This window comes from Saimiri boliviensis, chromosome 14 (assembly GCF_048565385.1).
Source record: "Saimiri boliviensis isolate mSaiBol1 chromosome 14, mSaiBol1.pri, whole genome shotgun sequence".
Classification (NCBI taxonomy): Eukaryota; Metazoa; Chordata; class Mammalia; order Primates; family Cebidae; genus Saimiri; species Saimiri boliviensis.
This window is the reverse complement of record NC_133462.1, coordinates 75011523-75030856: the sequence shown is the minus strand read 5'-3', so window position 1 is coordinate 75030856 and position 19334 is coordinate 75011523. Positions and strand designations below refer to the sequence as shown.

The 19334-nt window shown below is 45.1% G+C and overlaps 1 protein-coding gene across 2 annotated transcripts in view; it reads right to left on the bottom strand.

The window, feature by feature from the left end:
• CNIH4 (cornichon family member 4) overlaps window positions 1–17586 on the bottom strand; it is a 30299-nt gene extending 12713 nt beyond the window's left edge. For both annotated transcript variants that reach the window (XM_003930310.4, XM_010340907.3), the window contains exons 1-3: window positions 17419–17586; window positions 11193–11261; window positions 3694–3806 (exon numbers count right to left, since the gene is read on the bottom strand). In XM_003930310.4, coding sequence (XP_003930359.1) covers window positions 3694–3806; window positions 11193–11261; window positions 17419–17487 — 251 coding nt within the window. In that variant the 5' untranslated portion in view covers window positions 17488–17586. The remainder of the gene's footprint in view (window positions 1–3693; window positions 3807–11192; window positions 11262–17418) is intronic.
• Window positions 17587–19334: the final 1748 nt, after the last annotated feature.

The window sequence follows — 19334 nt, the reverse complement described above, 5'->3', positions numbered from 1 at the left end:
AACACATTAAAGGATACTTAACAGCATAAAGTACAGTAGTCTGAGGCCTAGCATGGTGGCTCAAGCCTGTAATCCCAGCACTTTGGGAGGCCGAGGCGGGTGGATCACGAGGTCAAGAGATCAAGACCATCCTGGTCAACATGGTGAAACCCCTTCTCTACTAAAAATACAAAAAAGGCTGGGCGCAATGGCTCAAGCCTGTAATCCCAGCACTTTGGGAGGCCAAGGCGGGTGGATCATGAGGTCAAGAGATCCAGACCATCCTGGTCAACGTGGTGAAACCCCATCTCTACTAAAAATACAAAAAATTAGCTGGGCATGGTGGCGCATGCCTGTAATCCCAGCTACTCAGGAGGCTGAGGCAGGAGAATTGCTTGAACCCAGGAGGCGGAGGTTGCGGTGCATTAGTCTGAAAATAATCTGTTGATGTTTTAAATTTTTAAACCTTTTTAAACAGGAGGTAAACTTGTGACCAGCAGACAGCCAACCTGCCACTGCAGTTACCAGGGTAATAAATACACATGATCTTTCTCTTTATAATTAAATAAAAAAAGAATCTTTGGGTTTTTTAAATTTTGTCTTTTGTTTTGTTTTTGAGACTGAGTCTCATTCTGCTGCCCAGGCTGGAGTACAGTTGTGCAATCCAGCTCACTGCAACCTCTGCCTCCCAGGTTCAAGCGATTCTCCTCCGTCAGCCTCCCAAGTAGCTGGAACTATAAGCGCATGCCACCACACCTGGCTAATTTTTGTATTTTAAGTAGGGATGGGGTTTTGCCATGTTGGCCAGGCTGGTCTCGAGCTCCTGACCTCAGGTGATCCACTCACCTCAGCCTCCCAAAGTGCTGGGATTACAGGTGTGGGCCACCATGCCCAGCCTAAAAACAGAATCTTTGGACATGACTTCATAGAGCCTTCTACCACTATCTACAAAGAAGCCATGCCAAAGCTGGCTCTTCTAGCATGTTTTCATTTCTAGTAGAGATGACTGACAGTACGGTCTGGTATAACATTAAGATCCATAGTCTCAAAGGTTCAAGTCCCCATTCTCACTCCCAAAGTTGTGTTTCACTCAGTGAAACTAGAGGGAGACCTAGCGGTGCTAAAAGTCAACCTGGGACTAGCCCTCAGCAGAAATGCAAGTAATCTGTGTTCCCAGCTCAGAGCTGACGTTCGGGTGTTGGTCTATGCAACTAATCATGGGAGAATACTAAGAAACTTGAAAGATGCCAGGTGCAGCAGTGTGCACCTATAGTCCCAACTACTCAGGAGGCTAAGGTGGGAGGATCACTTGAGCCCAGGAGTTCAAGGCTATAGTACACTACATCATGCCTGTTAATAGATGTTGCATTCCAGCCTGAGCAATACAGACAGACTTCATCTCTTAAAAAAAAGAAAGGGCCAGCCGGGCATGGTAGCTCAAGCCTGTAATCCCAGCACTTTGGGAGGCCGAGGCGGGTGGATCACGAGGTCAAGAGATCGAGACCATCCTGGTCAACATGGTGAAACCCCGTCTCTACTAAAATACAAAAATTAGCTGGGCATGGTGGCACGTGCCTGTAATCCCAGCTACTCAGGAGGCTGAGGCAGGAGAATTGCCTGAACCCAGGAGGTGGAGGTTGCGGTGAGCCGAGATCGTGCCACTGCACTCCAGCCTGGGTAACAAGAGCGAAACTCCGTCTCAAAAACGAAAAGAAAAGAAAAGGCCAGGTGCAGTGGCTCAAGCCTGTAATCCGAGCACTTTGGGAGGCCAAGGCGGGAGGATTACAAGGTCAGGAGTTCGAGACCAGCCTGGCCAATATGGTAAAAACCCCGTCTCTACTAAAAATACAAAGATTAGCTGTGCATGCTGGCATGTGCTTGTAATCCCAGCTACTTGGAAGGCTGAGGCAGGAGAATTGCTTGAACCCAGGAGGCAGAGGTGGCAATGTGCTGAGATCACACCACTGTACTCCTCCAGCCTAGATGACAGAACGAGTCTCTATCTTAAAAAAAAAAAAAAAAAAAAAAAAGGGCCGGGCGCGGTGGCTCAAGCCTGTAATCCCAGCACTTCGGGAGGCTGAGGCGGGTGGATCACGAGGTCAAGGGATCGAGACCATCCCGGTCAACATAGTGAAACCCCGTCTCTACTAAAAATACAAAAAATTAGCTGGGCATGGTGGCACGTGCCTGTAATCCCAGCTACTCAGGAGGCTGAGGCAGGAGAATTGCCTGAACCCAGGAGGCGGAGGTTGCGGTGAGCTGAGATCGCGCCATTGCACTCCAGCCTGGGTAACAAGAGCAAAACTCTGTCTCAAAAAAAAAAAAAAAATCAGCTGGGTGTGGTGACTCACACCTGTAATCCCAGGATTTTGGGAGGCCAAGGCAGGTGGATCATCTGAGGTCTGGAGTTCGAGACCAACATGGAACACCCCATCTGTACTAAAAACACAAAATTAGCTGGGCATGGTGGCGCATGCCTGTAATTCCATTTACTTGGGAGGTTGAGGCAGAAGAATCACTTGAACCCAGGAGGCAGAGGTTTTGGTAAGCCAAGATCGCACCATTGCACTCCAGCCTAGGCAACAAGAGCAAAATTCCATCTCAAGAAAAAGAAAGGCCAGACATAGTGGCTCACACCTGTAATCTCAGCATTTTGTGAGGCCAATGTGGGTGGAGCTATAGTAGAGCAGCAATCCACAAATATAACAATTGCAGGCTTGTCAAGATTATTCCCGAGGTCTTCACAAGAAAGTATGCTATGTATAATAGCCCAACTATAAAATTACATACAGTCATGGTTTCCATTGAGCTCATTTTTTTTTATTATTAATTAATTTATTTATTTATTTTTAAAGATGGGGTTTCACCATGTTGGTCAGGCTGGTCTTGAACTCCCAACCTAAGGTGATCCACCCGCCTTGGCCTCCAAAGTGCCTGGATTACAGGCGTGAGCCGCTATGCCCGGCCACTGAGCTCATTTTGAACAAACTTCCTAAATGTATTAAGTTAAAAATTTTAACAAATTACGTAATTTGCAGCTTTTACATGTAATTCCAGCCTGGCGACGTGGCTCTGCCTATAATCTCAACACTTTGGGAGGCTGAGGTGGGCAGATCGCTTGAGGTCAGAAGTTTGAGACCAGCCTGGTCAAAATGGTGAAACCCCGTCTACTAAAAATACAAAAATTAGCCAGGCATTGTAGCAGCCACCTGAATCCTAACTACTAGAGAGGCTGAGGCAGGAGAATGGCTTGAACCTGGGAGGTGGAGTTTGCACTGAGCCAAGATTGAGCAACTGCACTCTGCCCTGGGTGACAGCAGGAGACTCCATCTCTAAAAACAAACCTATTAAAAACCTTTTTTTGGCCACACACAGTGGCTCGCACCTGTAAATAATCTCAGCACCTGGGGAGGCTAAGGCAGGCCCATCACTTGAGGTCAGGAGTTCGAGACCAGCCTGGCCAACATGGTTAAACCTGTCTCTACTAAAAACACAAGAATTAGCCAGGCATGGTGGTACACACCTGTAGTCCCAGCTACTCGGGAGGCCGAGGTGGGAGAATCACTTGAACTGCGGTGGAAATTGCAGTGAGCCACGATAGACTGCACCACTACACCAGCCTGGGTGCTAGAGTGAGATCCTGTCTTGAAAAAAACCACGATTTAAAAAAATTTTTAAACTGCCTTGACACCAAATGAAACAAACTATACTCACCGATATATATTCCAAGTGGCAACAGGTAAGTTGAGAAGGAAGATGAACCAGTGCAATGAAATGAGCATTAATACAGTGACAATGGTATGGCCAATCAATTCTGGAATTACCCACTGCAATGGAAGAACAAAGTATTATATCTCACTGCTATGTCCTTCCTGATTGTACATGTTATTTGAAACTAAATCTATGAATGTACAGAGAATTTACAAGCTACTCTTTCAAGATTCTTTTTAGACTCACATGTCCCAGATTTGCATACTGCTATAACTTTGTATCCCATGCAGATACATCTGGGCAAAACTTAAAAATAAAGCACTTAAATTTTAATTACTTTTTATCCTAAGCAAAGGCTTAGGTTCATTCATTAAGCAGGTTTGAATGAGAACTAGAGGAAAAAAATAGAGTATTGTTGCCGGGTGCGGTGGCTCACGCCTATAATCCCAGCACTTTGGGAGGCTGAGGCGGGTGGGTCATGAGGTCAAGAGATCAAGACCATCCTGGTCAACATGGTGAAACCCCATCTCTACTAAAAATACAAAAATTAGCTGGACATGGTGGGGCATGCCTGTAAACCCAGCTACTCGGGAGGCTGAGGCAGGAGAATTGCTTGAACCCAGGAGGCGGAGGTTGCGGTGAGCCGAGATAGCGCCATTGCACTCCAGCCTGGGTAACAAGAGCAAAACTCCGTCTCAAAAAAAAAAAAAAAAAATAGAGTATTGTTTACTTCCTATTCTGGTATTTATGCCAAAGCCTGTAGCTCTAATTTGGGATGGTTGATATCTGTACACATGTTGCCTTTCAAGTCAGAATAGCAACCTTAAACATTTTGCAATCTCCAGAATCCCTAGGAAACCATTTCGTATTCAGAGAAAAAAAAATGTAAACGCTTACAAGAAAAGCTCAAAGTTGACCAAATATGAAAATGAACCAGATGCCATCAGCTTTACAGAGCTCCATGCCCTTCCCTATGCTCTCTGATGACTGTGTAACATTCTAGTTCCGTGCATCAACAGCTTTTGTGGCAGGGTTCTCAATTCACCAACAGCCTTCCTTTCCTGAGTACAGATTTTTAATTAAAGTAACTTCTTTTAGTGGAAGTTAACGTTTAATAAAAGAAACTGGCATGCCTCACTTTCAGAAATGAGGAAAACAAAACTCAGAGTGGTTAGGTAAATTGCCCAAGGTTACACAGCTAAATAGTAGCAGAACACTATAGTGTAAGCCAGCTGGGCGCGGTGGCTCCCACCTGCAATCCCAGTACTTTGGAAGACTGAGACAGGCGGATCACAAGGTCAGGAAGTCAAGACCTGCCTGGCCAACATGATGAAACCCCATCTCTACTAAAAATACAAAAAAATTGCTGGGCATGGTGGTACATGCCTGTAATCCCAGCTACTCGGGAGGCCAAGGCAGGAGAATTGCTTAAACCAGGACTTGGGAGGCAGAGGTTGCAGTGAGCTGAGATCGTACCAGCACTCCAGCCTGGGCTACAGAGCGAGACTCTGTCTGAAAGAAAACACACACACACACACACACACACACACACACACACACACACAGAGCGAGACTCTATCTCAAACACACACACATATACACACAATATAAACCCAGGCACAATGACCTCTTGCATTTAGATTTTGGATACTATTTTGGTAAAATAAAGAAGTAGAGATTGTTCTGGGCCATAAACCTAATTTGCAATGAACTTGGTTACACTTTTTTTTTTTTTTTTTGAGACGGAGTTTCGCTCGTTACCCAGGCTGGAGTGCAATGGCGCCATCTCCGCTCACCGCAACCTCTGCCTCCTGGGTTCAGGCAATTCTCCTGCCTCAGCCTCCTGAGTAGCTGGGATTACAAGCACGTGCCACCATGCCCAGCTAATTTTTTGTATTTTAAGTAGAGACGGGGTTTCACCATGTTGACCAGGATGGTCTCGATCTCTTGACCTTGTGATCCACCCGCCCTGGCCTCCCAAAGTGCTGGGATTACAGGCTTGAGCCACCGCGCCCGGCCGGTTATACTTTTTAAAATGCATATTACATACTGGAAAGTTCTAGCTGATTGTATACTTCTTACAAGCATGAGCTACAAAGTCAAACCTGGAATGCTATGTCCTATTTATTAGCTGTGTTATCTTTGGAAAAGTTACCCTCTGGAAGCCACAATGTTTTCATCTATAAAATACACATACTACCTATCTCACAAAGTTGTTGTAAAGAATTAGATGAAATAACATGTAAGCCACACGCAAAGTAGGCACTCAATAAAATGTCAGCTGGCCGGGCGCGGTGGCTCAAGCCTGTAATCCCAGCACTTTGGGAGGCCAAGGTGGGTGGATCACAAGGTCAAGAGATCGAGACCAACCTGGTCAACATGGTGAAATCCTGTCTCTACTAAAAATACAAAAAATTAGCTGGGCATGGTGGCGCATGCCTGTAATCCCAGCTACTCAGGAGGCTGAGGCAGGAGAATTGCCTGAACCCAGGAGGCGGAGGTCGCGGTGAGCCGAGATCGCGCCATTGCACTCCAGCCTGGGTGACAAGAGCAAAACTCCATCTCAAAAATAAAATAAAATAAAATAAAATAAAATAAAATAAAATAAAATAAAATAAAATGTCAGCTAATGAATATTACTAATATTCTCCAAGCCATATCATATTTCTTTTTTATTTTTTATTTTCTTAGTTTTGCCATATCATATTCCTAAAGCTATAGCCTTCAATCTTTAGATTTCTTGCTGTAGGCTGCAAAATCTTTTTTCTACACAGACACAGACCTGAAACATGTTTCTTTTTTCTCTCTCTCTCTTGTTTTAATTTTGTAGAGAGGAAGTCTCCCTAAGTTACCAGGGCTGGTCTCAAACTCCTGAGCTCAAGTGATTCTCCCTCCTTGGTCTCCCACAGTACTGGGATTAAAGGTGTCAGCCACTACACCCGGCCTGAAATATGTTTCAGAAAGTGAGACTTAACCTTATTATGCTTGGTTTACTAACTTTCAACCAAGTTCTCTGTTTTTCATCTCTTTCCTCCTTAATGATATGCCCTTCCCCAAATTTCTTCTCAGCATATTGGCACTAGACTCATATCCTCCATGTAGGAGTTTGGAGAATTCTTCTCTAAGGTAAATGACTCAAAAATAACACCTAACAAAAAACTGCCATTCAGGTACCCTAACAAAAGTCCAGGTAGATACCAATCACCGTACAGGGAAGTCTACCAGTCAACAAATCTAGACCAGCCAATGAGCTTTCAATGAGCATTTTAGTGCTTTTCCCTTAAATATGAATAGGCAGTCATATATCAGAAACTTGAAGAAAGCCTCCAAAATGAAAGACAGAGGGGGGAAAGAAAAAAAAGGAAAAGAACTTGATGGAAACAGATATAATACAGGAAGCAGAAGAAAATTTCAAAAACACTGTAATCAGCCAGGCATGGTGGCGCACACCTGCAGTTCCAGCTACTTGGGAGGCTAAGGTGGGAGGATCACTTAAGTCTTGAAATTCAAGGCTGCAATTAGGTATGATTATGCCATTGTACTTCAACCTGGATGAGAGAAGAAGACCCTATCTTTAATAAAAAATAGAAAAATGCTATAATCAGTATTCTCAGAGAACTAGGAGTCAAACATAAACCAAGAAAACATAAAGCTCTTAAAAATTAACATTTTAACATAAATGTTACATTTATTAGAAAATTCAGGGCCAGGCGTGGTGCTCACGCCTGTAATCCCAGCACTCTGGAAGACCAAGGCGGGTAGATCATGAGGTCAAGAGATCGAGACCATCCTGGTCAACATGGTGAAACCCTGTCTCTACTAAAAATACAAAAAATTAGCTGGGCATGGTGGTGCATGCCTGTAATCCCAGCTACTCAGGAGGCTGAGGCAGGAGAATTGCCTGAACCCAGGAGGTGGAGGTTGCGGTGAGCCGAGACCGCACCATTGCACTCCAGCCTGGGTAACAAGAGCGAAAACTCCATCTCAAAAAAAAAAAAAAAAGAAAGAAAAGAAGATTCAGAAGACTGGATAAGATGGTTCACGCCTGCAATCCCAGCACTTTGGAAGGCTGAAGCGGGTGGATCATGAGGTCAAGAGATCGAGACCATCCTGGTCAACATGGTGAAACCCCGTCTCTACGAAATATACAAAAAATTAGCTGGGTATGGTGGCGCATGCCTGTAATCCCAGCTACTCAGGAGGCTGAGGCAGGAGAATTGCCTGAACCCAGGAGGCGGAGGTTGTGGTGAGCCAAGATTGTGCCATTGCACTCCAGCCTGGGTAACAAGAGCGAAAACTCCGTTTCAAAAAAAAAAAAAAAAGAAAGAAAGAAAAGAAAATTTGAAAGACTGGGTAAGATGGCACATGCCAGGCCGGGCGCGGTGGCTCAAACCTGTAATCCCAGCACTTTGGGAGGCCGAGGCGGGAGGATCACGAGGTCGAGAGATCGAGACCATCCCGGTCAACATGGTGAAACCCCGTCTCTACTAAAAACATAAAAAGAAAAATTAGCTGGGCATGGTGGCTCGTGCCTGTAATCCCAGCTACTCAGGAGGCTGAGGCAGGAGAATTGCCTGAACCCAGGAGGCGGAGGTTGCGGTGAGCCGAGATCGTGCCATTGCACTCCAGCCTGGGTAACAAGAGCGAAACTCCGTCTCAAAAAAAAAAAAAAAAAAAAAAGATGGCTCATGCCTGTAATCCCAGCACTTTGGGAGACTGAGGAAGGCAGATCACCTGAAGTCAGCAGTTCAAGACCAGCCTGGCCAAAATGGAAAGACCCTGTTTCTGCTAAAAATACAAAAATTAGGCAGGCATGGTGGCAGCCACCTGTAATTCCGCTACTCGGGAGGCTGAGGCACGAGAATCACTTGAATCTGGGAGGTGGAGGTGGCAGTGAGCTGCGATTGCGCCACTGCATTCCAGTCTGGACAATAAAATCGAAACTCCATCTCAAAAAAAAAAAAAAAAGAAAAAGAAAAAGGCTGGGCATGGTGGCTCACACCTGTAATCCCAGCACTTTGGGAGACTGAGGCAGGCAGATCACCTGAGGTCAGGAGTTCGAGACCAGCCTGGAGAGCATGGTGAAATCCCGTCTCCATTAAAAATGAAAATTAGCTAGGCATAGTGGCGGGCGCCTGTAATCCCAGCTACTCAGGAGGCTGAGACAGGAGAATCACCTGAACCTGGGAGACAGAGGTCATGGTGAGCTGAGATCGCGCCGTTGCACTCCAGCCTGGGCAAAAAGAGCAAAACTCCGTCTCAGATAAAAAAAAAAAAAAAAAAAAAAAAAAGAGAGAGAGAGAGAGAGAGAAAGAAAAAGAAAATCCAGAAGAAAAAGCAAGGGAAATAATAAAAACGGAGGAAAAAAAATCAAAGGAATAAAACTAAGAAAAAGGAAAAATTGGCAATCAATCCAGCAGATCAATTGTCTAGTCAGTGGAAGTTGTAGAAAGAAAAGGAGGGAAAAAAGATGGGGAAGAGACATCAAAGAAAGAATACAAGAAAATGTCCTGTATTGAAAGAGCCTATCAGATGTCTAAAACAAATGAGAAAGGCCTTTTAAAAAGTACACAGAGATATAGCACTGTGTAATTTCAAAATACCAAGAATAAAGAAAAGATTCTAAAACTTCCCCATAGAGGAAAGGAAAAGAGAGAGAGAGAAAACCATATTAAAAACATAAGAAATAAAAATGGCATGACACTTCTCAACTTGAACAACACTGGAAGTCAGAAGACCACCAAGGGATGTAAATTTAATTGCCATTTACCTTATCTCAAGAAGCTCCATGAGGCTGGGCGCAGTGGCTCATGCCTGTAATCCTAACACCTTGGGAGTCCAAGGCGGGCAGATTGCTTGAGACCAGAAATTTCAGACCAGTCTGGGCCACATAGATCTGGTCACTACAAAAATTTTTTAAAATTAACCAGGTATAGTGGCACACACCTGTAGTGCCAGCTATGTGGGAGGCTGAGGTGGAAGGATTATTTGAGCCTGGGAGGTCAGGGCTGCAGTGAGCCATGATCGCATCACTGCACTCCAGCCTGGGCAACAGAGTGAGACTCTGCCTCAAACAATCAAAGTTCATGAAAAGTTTTAAAATATGGAGCTAAGGTCAGGCATGGTGGCTGACACCTGTAATCCCAGCACTTTCGGAGGCCAAGACAGCAGGATTGCTCAAGGCCAGGAGTTTGAAACTAGTCTAGGCCACATACTGAGATCCTGTCTCTACAAAAGAATTTAAAAATTAGCCAGGTGGTCAGGCACGGTGGCTCACACCTATAATCCTAGCACTTTAGGAGGTTGAGGCAGGTGGATCACTTGAGTTTAGGAGTTTGAAAACCAGCCTGTGCTGATTCAGAGCATCAAAAAAGGGGAAAAAAATGAAAAAAAAAAAACAAACAAACAAAAAAGCAAGCAAGAAAGAAAACCAGCCTGGCCAACATGGTAAAACCCCAACTCTACTAAAAATACAAAAAAATTAGCTGGGCGTGGCACTAGGAGCCTGTAATCCCAGCTACTTGGGAGGCTGAGGCAGGAGAATCGCTTGGGAGGCAGAGGTTGCAGTGAGCCGAGATCGTGCCATTACGCTCCAGCCTGGTGACACAGTGAGACTCCCTCTCAAAAACAAAAACAAAAACAAAAACAAAAAACATTAATTAGGCATGGTGGTATGTGCCTGTAGTCCCAGCTATTTAGGAGGCTGAAGCAGATCACTTGAACCTAGGAATTCAAGAATAGTCTGAGCATCACTGGAAGACCATGTCTCTCAAAAAATAAATGAATTGAGTCATATATTACCAAAAAAAATATCAATTTCTCAGTAAACCAACCAAGAAAGGTCTTCCTTCATTCAACCAAAGACAGACTGAGCTTTTTTCCATGACTGGAAGGAGGAAGTTCTAACACAGATGACAAAAACAATTACCCTCATATAAACCTTTCCCTACTCTGAGGAAAGATGCTGTCCACTGTAACCAAGGACCAAGCAACATGTAAAGAAACAAAATTTCAATGCAGATCTTCTAGTCTAATTTCATGATCTAAAATATTATAAAACACAGCAGTTCTTCAGATTTCCAATGAATAAGAGACAACCTGTACTCTAAAATCAAAAATCTTTTTTTTTTTTTTTTGAGACAGAGTTTTGCTCGTTACCCAGGCTGGAGTGCAATGGCATGATCTCGGCTCACTGCAACCTCCACCTCCTGGGTTCAGGCAATTCTCCTACCTCAGCCTCCCGAGTAGCTTGGACTACAGGCGCATGCCACCATGCCCAGCTAATTTTTGTATTTTTAGTACAGACGGGGTTTCACCATGTTGACCAGGATGGTCTCAATCTCTCGACCTCATGATCCACCTGCCTCGGCCTCCCAAAGTGCTGGGATTACAGGCGTGAGCCACCACGCCCAGCCGAAAAATCTTTATATTATCTATAATGATCTTAAACATGGAAAATGAACTGGCGTCAATGCCAGAAAATAAGCAAAGAAATGTCTTACCTTGTTTAATTTCGAGCAACATGATCTAGCGTTAATGTAATCACATTCTAAATCAGACAATGTAATTATCTGATGATTAAGATAAGGAATTATTACATTTCTTTTATAATAACTAAGTATTTAAGTTTCAGAAAGCAATCCCAGTTACAAGGCAGAATCAGATTTGACTGGGAAAAAAATGAGTTCTCTAAAGTTTGCTCATTAGACAACTCAATTTTCCCATTTATGATCATTCAACAAATTATTTTTACAAGATAATCCTATTTTGCTCAAATCTAATCTGACCCAACCAGAACATTTAGTTTGAGTTCCTCAAATATAGAACAATGGCTATAAACAAATGGAAGATATCCCAGCACTTTGGGAAGCTGAGGCAGGAGGGTCGCCTTAAGTCAGGAGTTCAAGATCAGCCTAGGCAACACAGCAAGCCTCCATTTCTGTTGCCCAGGCTGGAGTGCAGCGGTGCAATTTCAATGCACTGCAACCTCCTTCTCCTGGGTTCAAGCAATGCTTGTGCCTCAGCCTCCAAGTAGCTAGAATTATAGGCATGCACCACCACACCCAGCTAATTTTTTGTATTTTTAATAGAGATGGGGTTTCACTATGTTAGCCAGGCTGGTTTCGAACTCCTGGCTTCAAGTGATTCACTCACCTCACCCCCATCTCTACAATTTTTTTGTTTTTTTGAGATGGAGTTTCGCTCTTGTTGACCAGGCTAGAGTGCAACGGTGTGATCTTGGCTCACTGCAACCTCTGCCCCCCAGGTTCAAGCAATTTTCCTGCCTCAGTCTCCCAAGTAACTGGGATTACAGGCATGCAGCACCATGCCCAGCTAATTTTTTTTGTATTTTTGGTAGAAACAGTGTTTCTCCATGTTGGTCAGGCTGGTCTCGAGCTCCCGACCTCAGGTTATCTACCCGCCTTGGTATCCCAAAGTGCTGGGATTACAGGTGTGAGCTACCATACCTGGCCAATTTTTTTGTTTTAAATTAGCTGGGCATGAGTACCTGTAGTCCTGTTAGTAGCAGTAGTGCTAGGCTTAGGCAGCAAGATGCCTAGAGCCCAGGATTCGTATTACACAGAGCTATAATCATACCAGTACGCTCCAGTCTGAGCAACAGAGTGAGACCCTTCTCTATTTAAAAAAAAAAAAAAAAAAAAAAACCTGTAAAAATATTTTAGGTCAGAGATGGTGGCTCACAACTAAAGTCCCAGCACTTTGGGAGGCAAAAGAGGGCACATTACTTGATCCCAAGAGTTCAAAACCAACCTGGGCTTCATGGCAAGACACCATCTCTATGAAAAATTAAAAAATTAGCTGGGTGTGATGGCACATGCCTGTAGTCGCAGCTACTTGGAAGGCTCAGGTGGGAAGATCACTTGAGCCCAGGAGGGCTAGGCTGAAGTGAGCTGTGACCACACCACGGCACTACAACCCAGATGGCAGAGCAAGACCCTACCTCAAATAAATAAATAAAATATCCTTAAAACCTGAATTTCTACCAGGTGTTGCGGCTCACGCCTGTAATTCGAACACTTTGGGGAGGCCGAAGTGGGCGGATCACCTGAAGTCAGGAGTTCGAGACCAGCCTGTCCAACATGGCAAAACTGTCTCCTCTAAAATACAAAATTTAGCTGGGCATGGTGGTGGGCGCCTGAGTCCCAGATACTAAGGAGGCTGAGGCAGGAGACTCACTTGAATCCAGGAGGTGGACGGTGCAGTGAGCCGAGATTGCTCCATTGCACTCCAGCCTGGGCAACAGAGCGAGACTCCATCTCAAAAGAAAAAAAACCCATGAATTTCAAATAGGAGAAAAATGATGTTCATGATATATCCATAAATTGTCTCCAAAGACTTAAGAAGATGTTAAAGGCCGGGCGCGGTGGCTCAAGCCTGTAATCCCAGCACTTTGGGAGGCCGAGGCGGGTGGATCACAAGGTCGAGAGATCGAGACCAACCTGGTCAACATGGTGAAACCCCGTCTATACTAAAAATACAAAAAAAAATTAGCTGGGCATGGTGGCGCGTGCCTGTAATCCCAGCTACTCAGGAGGCTGAGGCAGGAGAATTGCCTGAGCCCAGGAGGCGGAGGTTGCGGTGAGCCGAGATCGCGCCATTGCACTCCAGCCTGGGTAACAAGAGCGAAACTCCATCTCAAAAAAAAAAAAAAAAAGAAGATGTTAATAGGCCAGGGGCAGTGGCTATTGCCTATAATCCCAGCACTTTGGGAGGGTGAGGCAGGCGGATCACCTGAGGTTGGGAGTTTGAGACCAGCCTGACCAACTTGGAGAAACCCCGTCTCTACTAAAAATACAAAAAATTAATATTAGTACAGGCATAGTGGCGCATGCCTATAATCCCAGCATCTCAGGAGGCTGAGGCAGGAAAATTGCTTGAGCCTGGGAGATGGAGGTGACAGTGAGCTGAGATCACACCACTGCACTCCAGCCTGGGTGACAGAGCAAGACTCCATTTCAAAAAAAAAAAAGCCAGCCTGGCCAACATGGCAAAACCCCATCTCTACTACAAATACAAAAATTAGCCAGACATGGTGAGAGGCACCTGTAATCCCAGCTACTCGGGGATTAGACAGGAGGATCCCTTGAACAGGAGGCAGAGGTTGCAGTGAGCCAAAATCATACCACTGTACTTCAGCCTGGCAGTGAGCGAGAATTTGTCTCCAAAAATAAAAATAAAAAATAAAAAAATAGGCCCCGTGCAGTGGCTCACACCTGCAATCCCAGCATTGTGGGAGGCCAAGGTGGGTGGATCACAAGGTCAGGAGTTCAAGACCAGCCTGGCCAACATAGGGAAACCCTCTCTCTACTAAAAATACAAAAATTAGCCGGGTGTGGTGGCGCATGCCTGTAGTCCCAGCTGCTTGGGAGGCTGGAGAATCGCTTAAACCCCAGAGGCCAAAGTTACAGTGAACCAAGATTGTGCTACTTTACTCTAGCCTGGGCAACACAGCAACACTCTGTCTCAAAAAATATAAATAAATAAAATAAAGTCAAACTCATCACTTTCTCCACAAATTGATCTTCCTCCAATTTTTTTTTTACTTCTGTTACTGACACAAGTATCACTTGCCTAGGATCAAAATATGGAAAGCTATATCTGCCTTCTGTTTCATACATCATAATCAATCATTAGTAGATCCTAGCAATCATTTCTTCTGAATACCCCTCACATATTCCCTCCTTTTACCTGCCCACAACTAGCACTCTATCTGAAATCCATATGGCCCTATCCCCTGTTGTTTTATCTTCCAATCTTTCTTGTCTTCAACCCACTCTGCTGATTCATCTTCCTAATAAACTACTGAAAATAAAATTTTTCAATGGCTCTCTATTGCCTGCTGGAAAAAAGTGAAAGAATTCCCTCCAACCCTTAACATTCAAGACCTCCAAAATCTGATGTAATCCTGTCTTTCCAACCTAGCCTTTTACTGCCACCAAAATCAACCATGTGCTCCAGATGGTCTATTCATTAACTGTCACCCAGAAATGCACAAACATACCTGTCTCTGCACCTTTCCTCTTGCCAGTGTCTGATTTTGAATATTCACCTCTTTTTCTTTTTTTTCTTTTTTTTTTTTATTTGAGACGGAGTTTCGCTCTTGTTACCCAGGCTGGAGTGCAATGGCGCGATCTCGGCTCACTGCAACCTCCGCCTCCTGGGCTCAGGCAATTCTCCTGCCTCAGCCTCCTAAGTAGCTGGGATTACAGGCACGCGCCACCACGCCCAGCTAGTTTTTTGTATTTTTAGTAGAGACGGGGTTTCACCATGTTGACCAGGATGGTCTCGATCTCTCGACCTCGTGATCCACCCGCCTCGGCCTCCCAAAGTGCTGGGATTACAGGCTTGAGCCACCGCACCTCTTTTTCTTTCTGTAGATTTTGTCCACAGTTCAAAGTCCAAGAAAACTCTTATATCTTATATGAAGTCTACCCTGATGATTTTCCACTTCCTATCCCTAATACTAAGTTACTGCAACTATCCTAAAATACAGAATATGCTGAATTTCATCAAAATACCCCCGAATGTACTTTAATGTAAGGTCTAAGTCAAACATTCCACCTACCATTTCTCTATATGCATAAATTGGTGTAAACCAGGGCTATTTCAAATTATCAAGCCTGACTTTCCAGACTGCAAAAAGAAAAAACCCAGTTTCATTTATGAGTGTAAGCTTTAGTTCAGGGGTGTCCAATCTTTTGGCTTCCCTGGATCACACTGAAAGAATTGTCTTGGGCCATGCATAAAATACACTAACACTAATGACAGCTGATGAGCTTTAAAAAAAATAAATCAGCAAAAAACATCACGATGTTTTAAGAAAGTTTACAAATTTGTGTTGGGCCACATTCAAAGCTGTCCTGGGCAACATATGGCCTGGGGGCCATGGGTTATACAAACTTGCTCTAGTCCCTTATATCATAAGAGGGGCATAGGTCATCAAAACTTAAGCAACTGATGCTGCCCTTTCAATCAGCTCCCTAAACCTAACAAAACTCAGAAATCTTGCTGTTAGAAATCATCAAAGTACAAACTGCTGCTCAATTGGGGAGGAGGAGAACACGAAGGCAGAGCAATTTTTTTTTTTTTTTTTTCGACAGAGTCTTGCTCTGATGCCCAGGGTGGAGTACAGTGGCCAGATCTCGGCTCACTGCAACCTCCACCTACAGGGTTCAAGCGATTCTCCTGTCTCAGCCTCCTGAGTAGCTGGGATTACAGGCATGTGCCACCACGCCCAGTTAATTTTTGTATTTTTAGTAGAGAAAGGGTTTCACCATGTTGGTCATGCTGGTCTTGAACTCCTGACATCGTGGTCTGCCCACCTCGATCTCCCAAAGTGCTGGGATTACAGGCGTGAGCCACCGCGCCCGGCAGGCAAAGCAATATTTACTGAACATTAGCTATGGGGCAGGCATTGTGCTAGAGTGCTGAGCAACATTCTCATTATGCATATCTAGGAAATAAACATTTCCCATTTTAAAGATCAGAAAACTGAGGCTAAGGGAAATAATGCATAGCAAAGAACTAGCTGAGCAGGGAAACCTGATTCCAAATTTTGTCCTTTCCACTACAACAGGTTGCCAGTCCACAATAAAGTATGAAACTGCACTGAACATACACTCTGTACAACTATCCTAAAGCCTGAATGCTCTAGCAAACAAATGGTTTAATCCGATCAGAAACAGGTACATGTGATTTCCAAGAAACGAAAATGAAATGCCTAGCTCCTCATACTTTTTTTCTATCTTATATTTAATTACTTAAAACTGGATTGTGCAATACAACATTGGGTAGAGTGCTACATTCAACCACCATTTATTGCTCTGGAAAATACAGTTTGAATAATGTAATGTGCATAGCTACAGAAAATACTTAAGTCTTAACATGGATCGATAGAAAAAAATGTTAAAGCTGAGAACTGGGAATTACAGCACGTGGAGTTACAGATTTTACAGATCTGCAACCGCTGGGGACAACCAAAATAATCACTTTGTAGATAGTTGTTAAAATAACTCCTTTCCACCAAAATAATCACTTTGTAGATAGTTGTGATTTAATAACTCCTTTCCAACACTCACTACGAAACGACACAGTAAAGGAAGCAACTTTGCTCCTCTGGTGAATGAGTCAACTCCTAGATGAGAAAGGTCCCTGCAAGTACCAACACCGCCAGAACAAAAGGGCGGGTGCCGGGGGCGTTGCCCGAGGAACAACGCCCTCTTGGAGGCAAATCGCTCGCACTCGTCCCGGCACCCGAGTGTCGCACGCGACCGCCCTGGGGACCCCCAGTATCCGACGAAGAGCAGGGCGCGCGGACTGTCCCAGCAAAACGGCGACCCTTCTCTCCCGAGAGCGATCGTGCCTCCGGCAGGGCTGGTCCACACGCCGCGGGGACCGGAGGAGCGCAGGCCAGCAGGCCGAGCCGGGGCGCGCTGAGAGAGGCCCACTCGGACCCCGGCGACGGGCGGCCGGCGACCCAGGCAGGGCAGGCGGGTGCAGGGCAGCAGGGCCCACCGGGTAGGGCAGCCGGCCTCTCCTCTCTGCCTCCGGTCCCGCGCCACTGCCCCGGCGGAGCCAGCTCCCAAGAAGCGCACGCCCGCCGCCGGGCGCCTCCTAGTCCCACACACCTGCCCCGGTTCCCAACTGGCCCACCCTCAGCCCTGTTCCCCGGCAAGGCCCCTCCCTGCCCGCCTCAGGCAAGGATACGAAGTAGACCGAGAGGAAGATGAGCGCGCAACAATCAAGGAGAGAAAAGACAAACACCACCGCCTCCATCCTCCTCCTCCGTCGCCGCCGCTCCTTCCGTCAAACCCGCTCGGTTGCCCCGACCCGCCCCTGATGGACCCTTAGCCGGCTGGCGGGGGCGTGCGGTCCTCGAACCCGGAGCGGCATGCCGGGAGTTGTAGTCCATGTTTTAAAACTCCACGGCCCTAATTCTGATGCATGCTGGAAATTGTAGTTCATTAGCACAAGAACGTATCAAAGATGTGGGCAGGGCCTCTGCCATAAATACGATTATTTCCAGAAATGGTGACAAGCAATTTGTCAACAAGTATTTACTCACACTTTTAGAGAACTGAGGTCCTGCTTTGTCGCCCAGGCTGGAGTGCAGTGGAGTTCACTGCAACCTCGAATTCCTTGCTGGACTTAAGCATCCTCCCACCTCTGCTTCCTGACATGCCCAGCTAATTTCATTTTATTTTATTATTTCTTATTTTATTTTATTTTATTTATTTATTTTGAGACAGAGTTTCGCTCTTGTTACCCAGGCTGGAGTGCAATGGCACGATCTCGGCTCACTGCAACCTCCGCCTCCTGGGTTCAGGCAATTCCCCTGCCTCAGTCTCCTGAGTAGCTGGGATTACAGTGCCACCATGCCCAGCTAATTTTTTGTATTTTTAGTAGAGACGGGGTTTCACCATGTTGACCAGGATGGTCTCGATCTCTTGACCTCGTGATCCACCCGCCTCAGCCTCTCAAAGTGCTGGGATTACAGGCTTCAGCCATCGCACCTGGCCTTTTTTTTTTTTTTTTTTAAGATAGGGTTTCACCATGATGGCCAGGCTGGTCTTGAATTCCTGACTTCAGGTGATCCACCGACCTCGCCATCCCAAAGTGCTGGATTACAAGCGTGAGCCATCGCGCCCGGCCAAATTCCTTTGTCCTGTTTCACAATTTCAAGGATAGAATGCTGGTTCTGGCCATAGATCTTAGCAGTCTCACATGGTTTCTTTTCTTTCCTTAAGTCAAGAACTTTGACCATTTCACTTAAAGGAAGCACTTTATGGCTTCTCTTTGGCATATTGGAATTGCCAGCATCACTGCCTTTGAACTTTGGGGACATTATTAAGTAAAATAATGGGTACTTGAACACAAGCCCTGCAATACCGATACAGTCAATCTGATAACTGATAAGATAGCTACTAAGTGACTAACAGGCAGGTGGCATAGACAGAGTGGATATGCTGCTGGCAAAGGGATAGGTAATTCGTGCCTCAGGCAGGATGAAGCAGACAGCAGGAGATTTCATTACACTATTAAGAGTGGCACACTATTTAAAACTTATGAATTGTTTATTCCTGAAAATTTTTATTTAACATTTTAGGACTGTGATTGACCTCAAGTAAATGAAACCAGTGAAAGCAAAACTGTGGTTGAGGCTGCTGTATTTACTGACAGCACCCCTGGTATAGGCCAAGAACTGCTCTAGACTCCAGAGATACAGAAATAAACGAGGCAAACAAGTTTCTGCTCTAGTAGGGCAAGTGGGAGGAACAGGCAATAAAGTATAACAAAGTACAGGAAAATCATAACTTCAAGCAGCGATAAGCTCTATGAGCAGTTGTGTCAAGTTATTTATTCATTCAACCAATATGTTCGGAGCAGCCTGAATATGTGAGGTACTGTTCCAAACCTTGAAGATACACATTGAACAAGAAGGTAAAAGTCCCCACAAGCCTATGGTTTACATTATAGTGAGGAAGACAGATGACAGAATAAATATATTAATGACAAGAAGTCCTAAGTACTTGGAAGGGTATGGGGAAACACTTGGAGACTGAGTGATCAAAGAAAGCCAAGCTGAGGAATTACCACTTAAGTAGAAATTTGAATAGCTATGT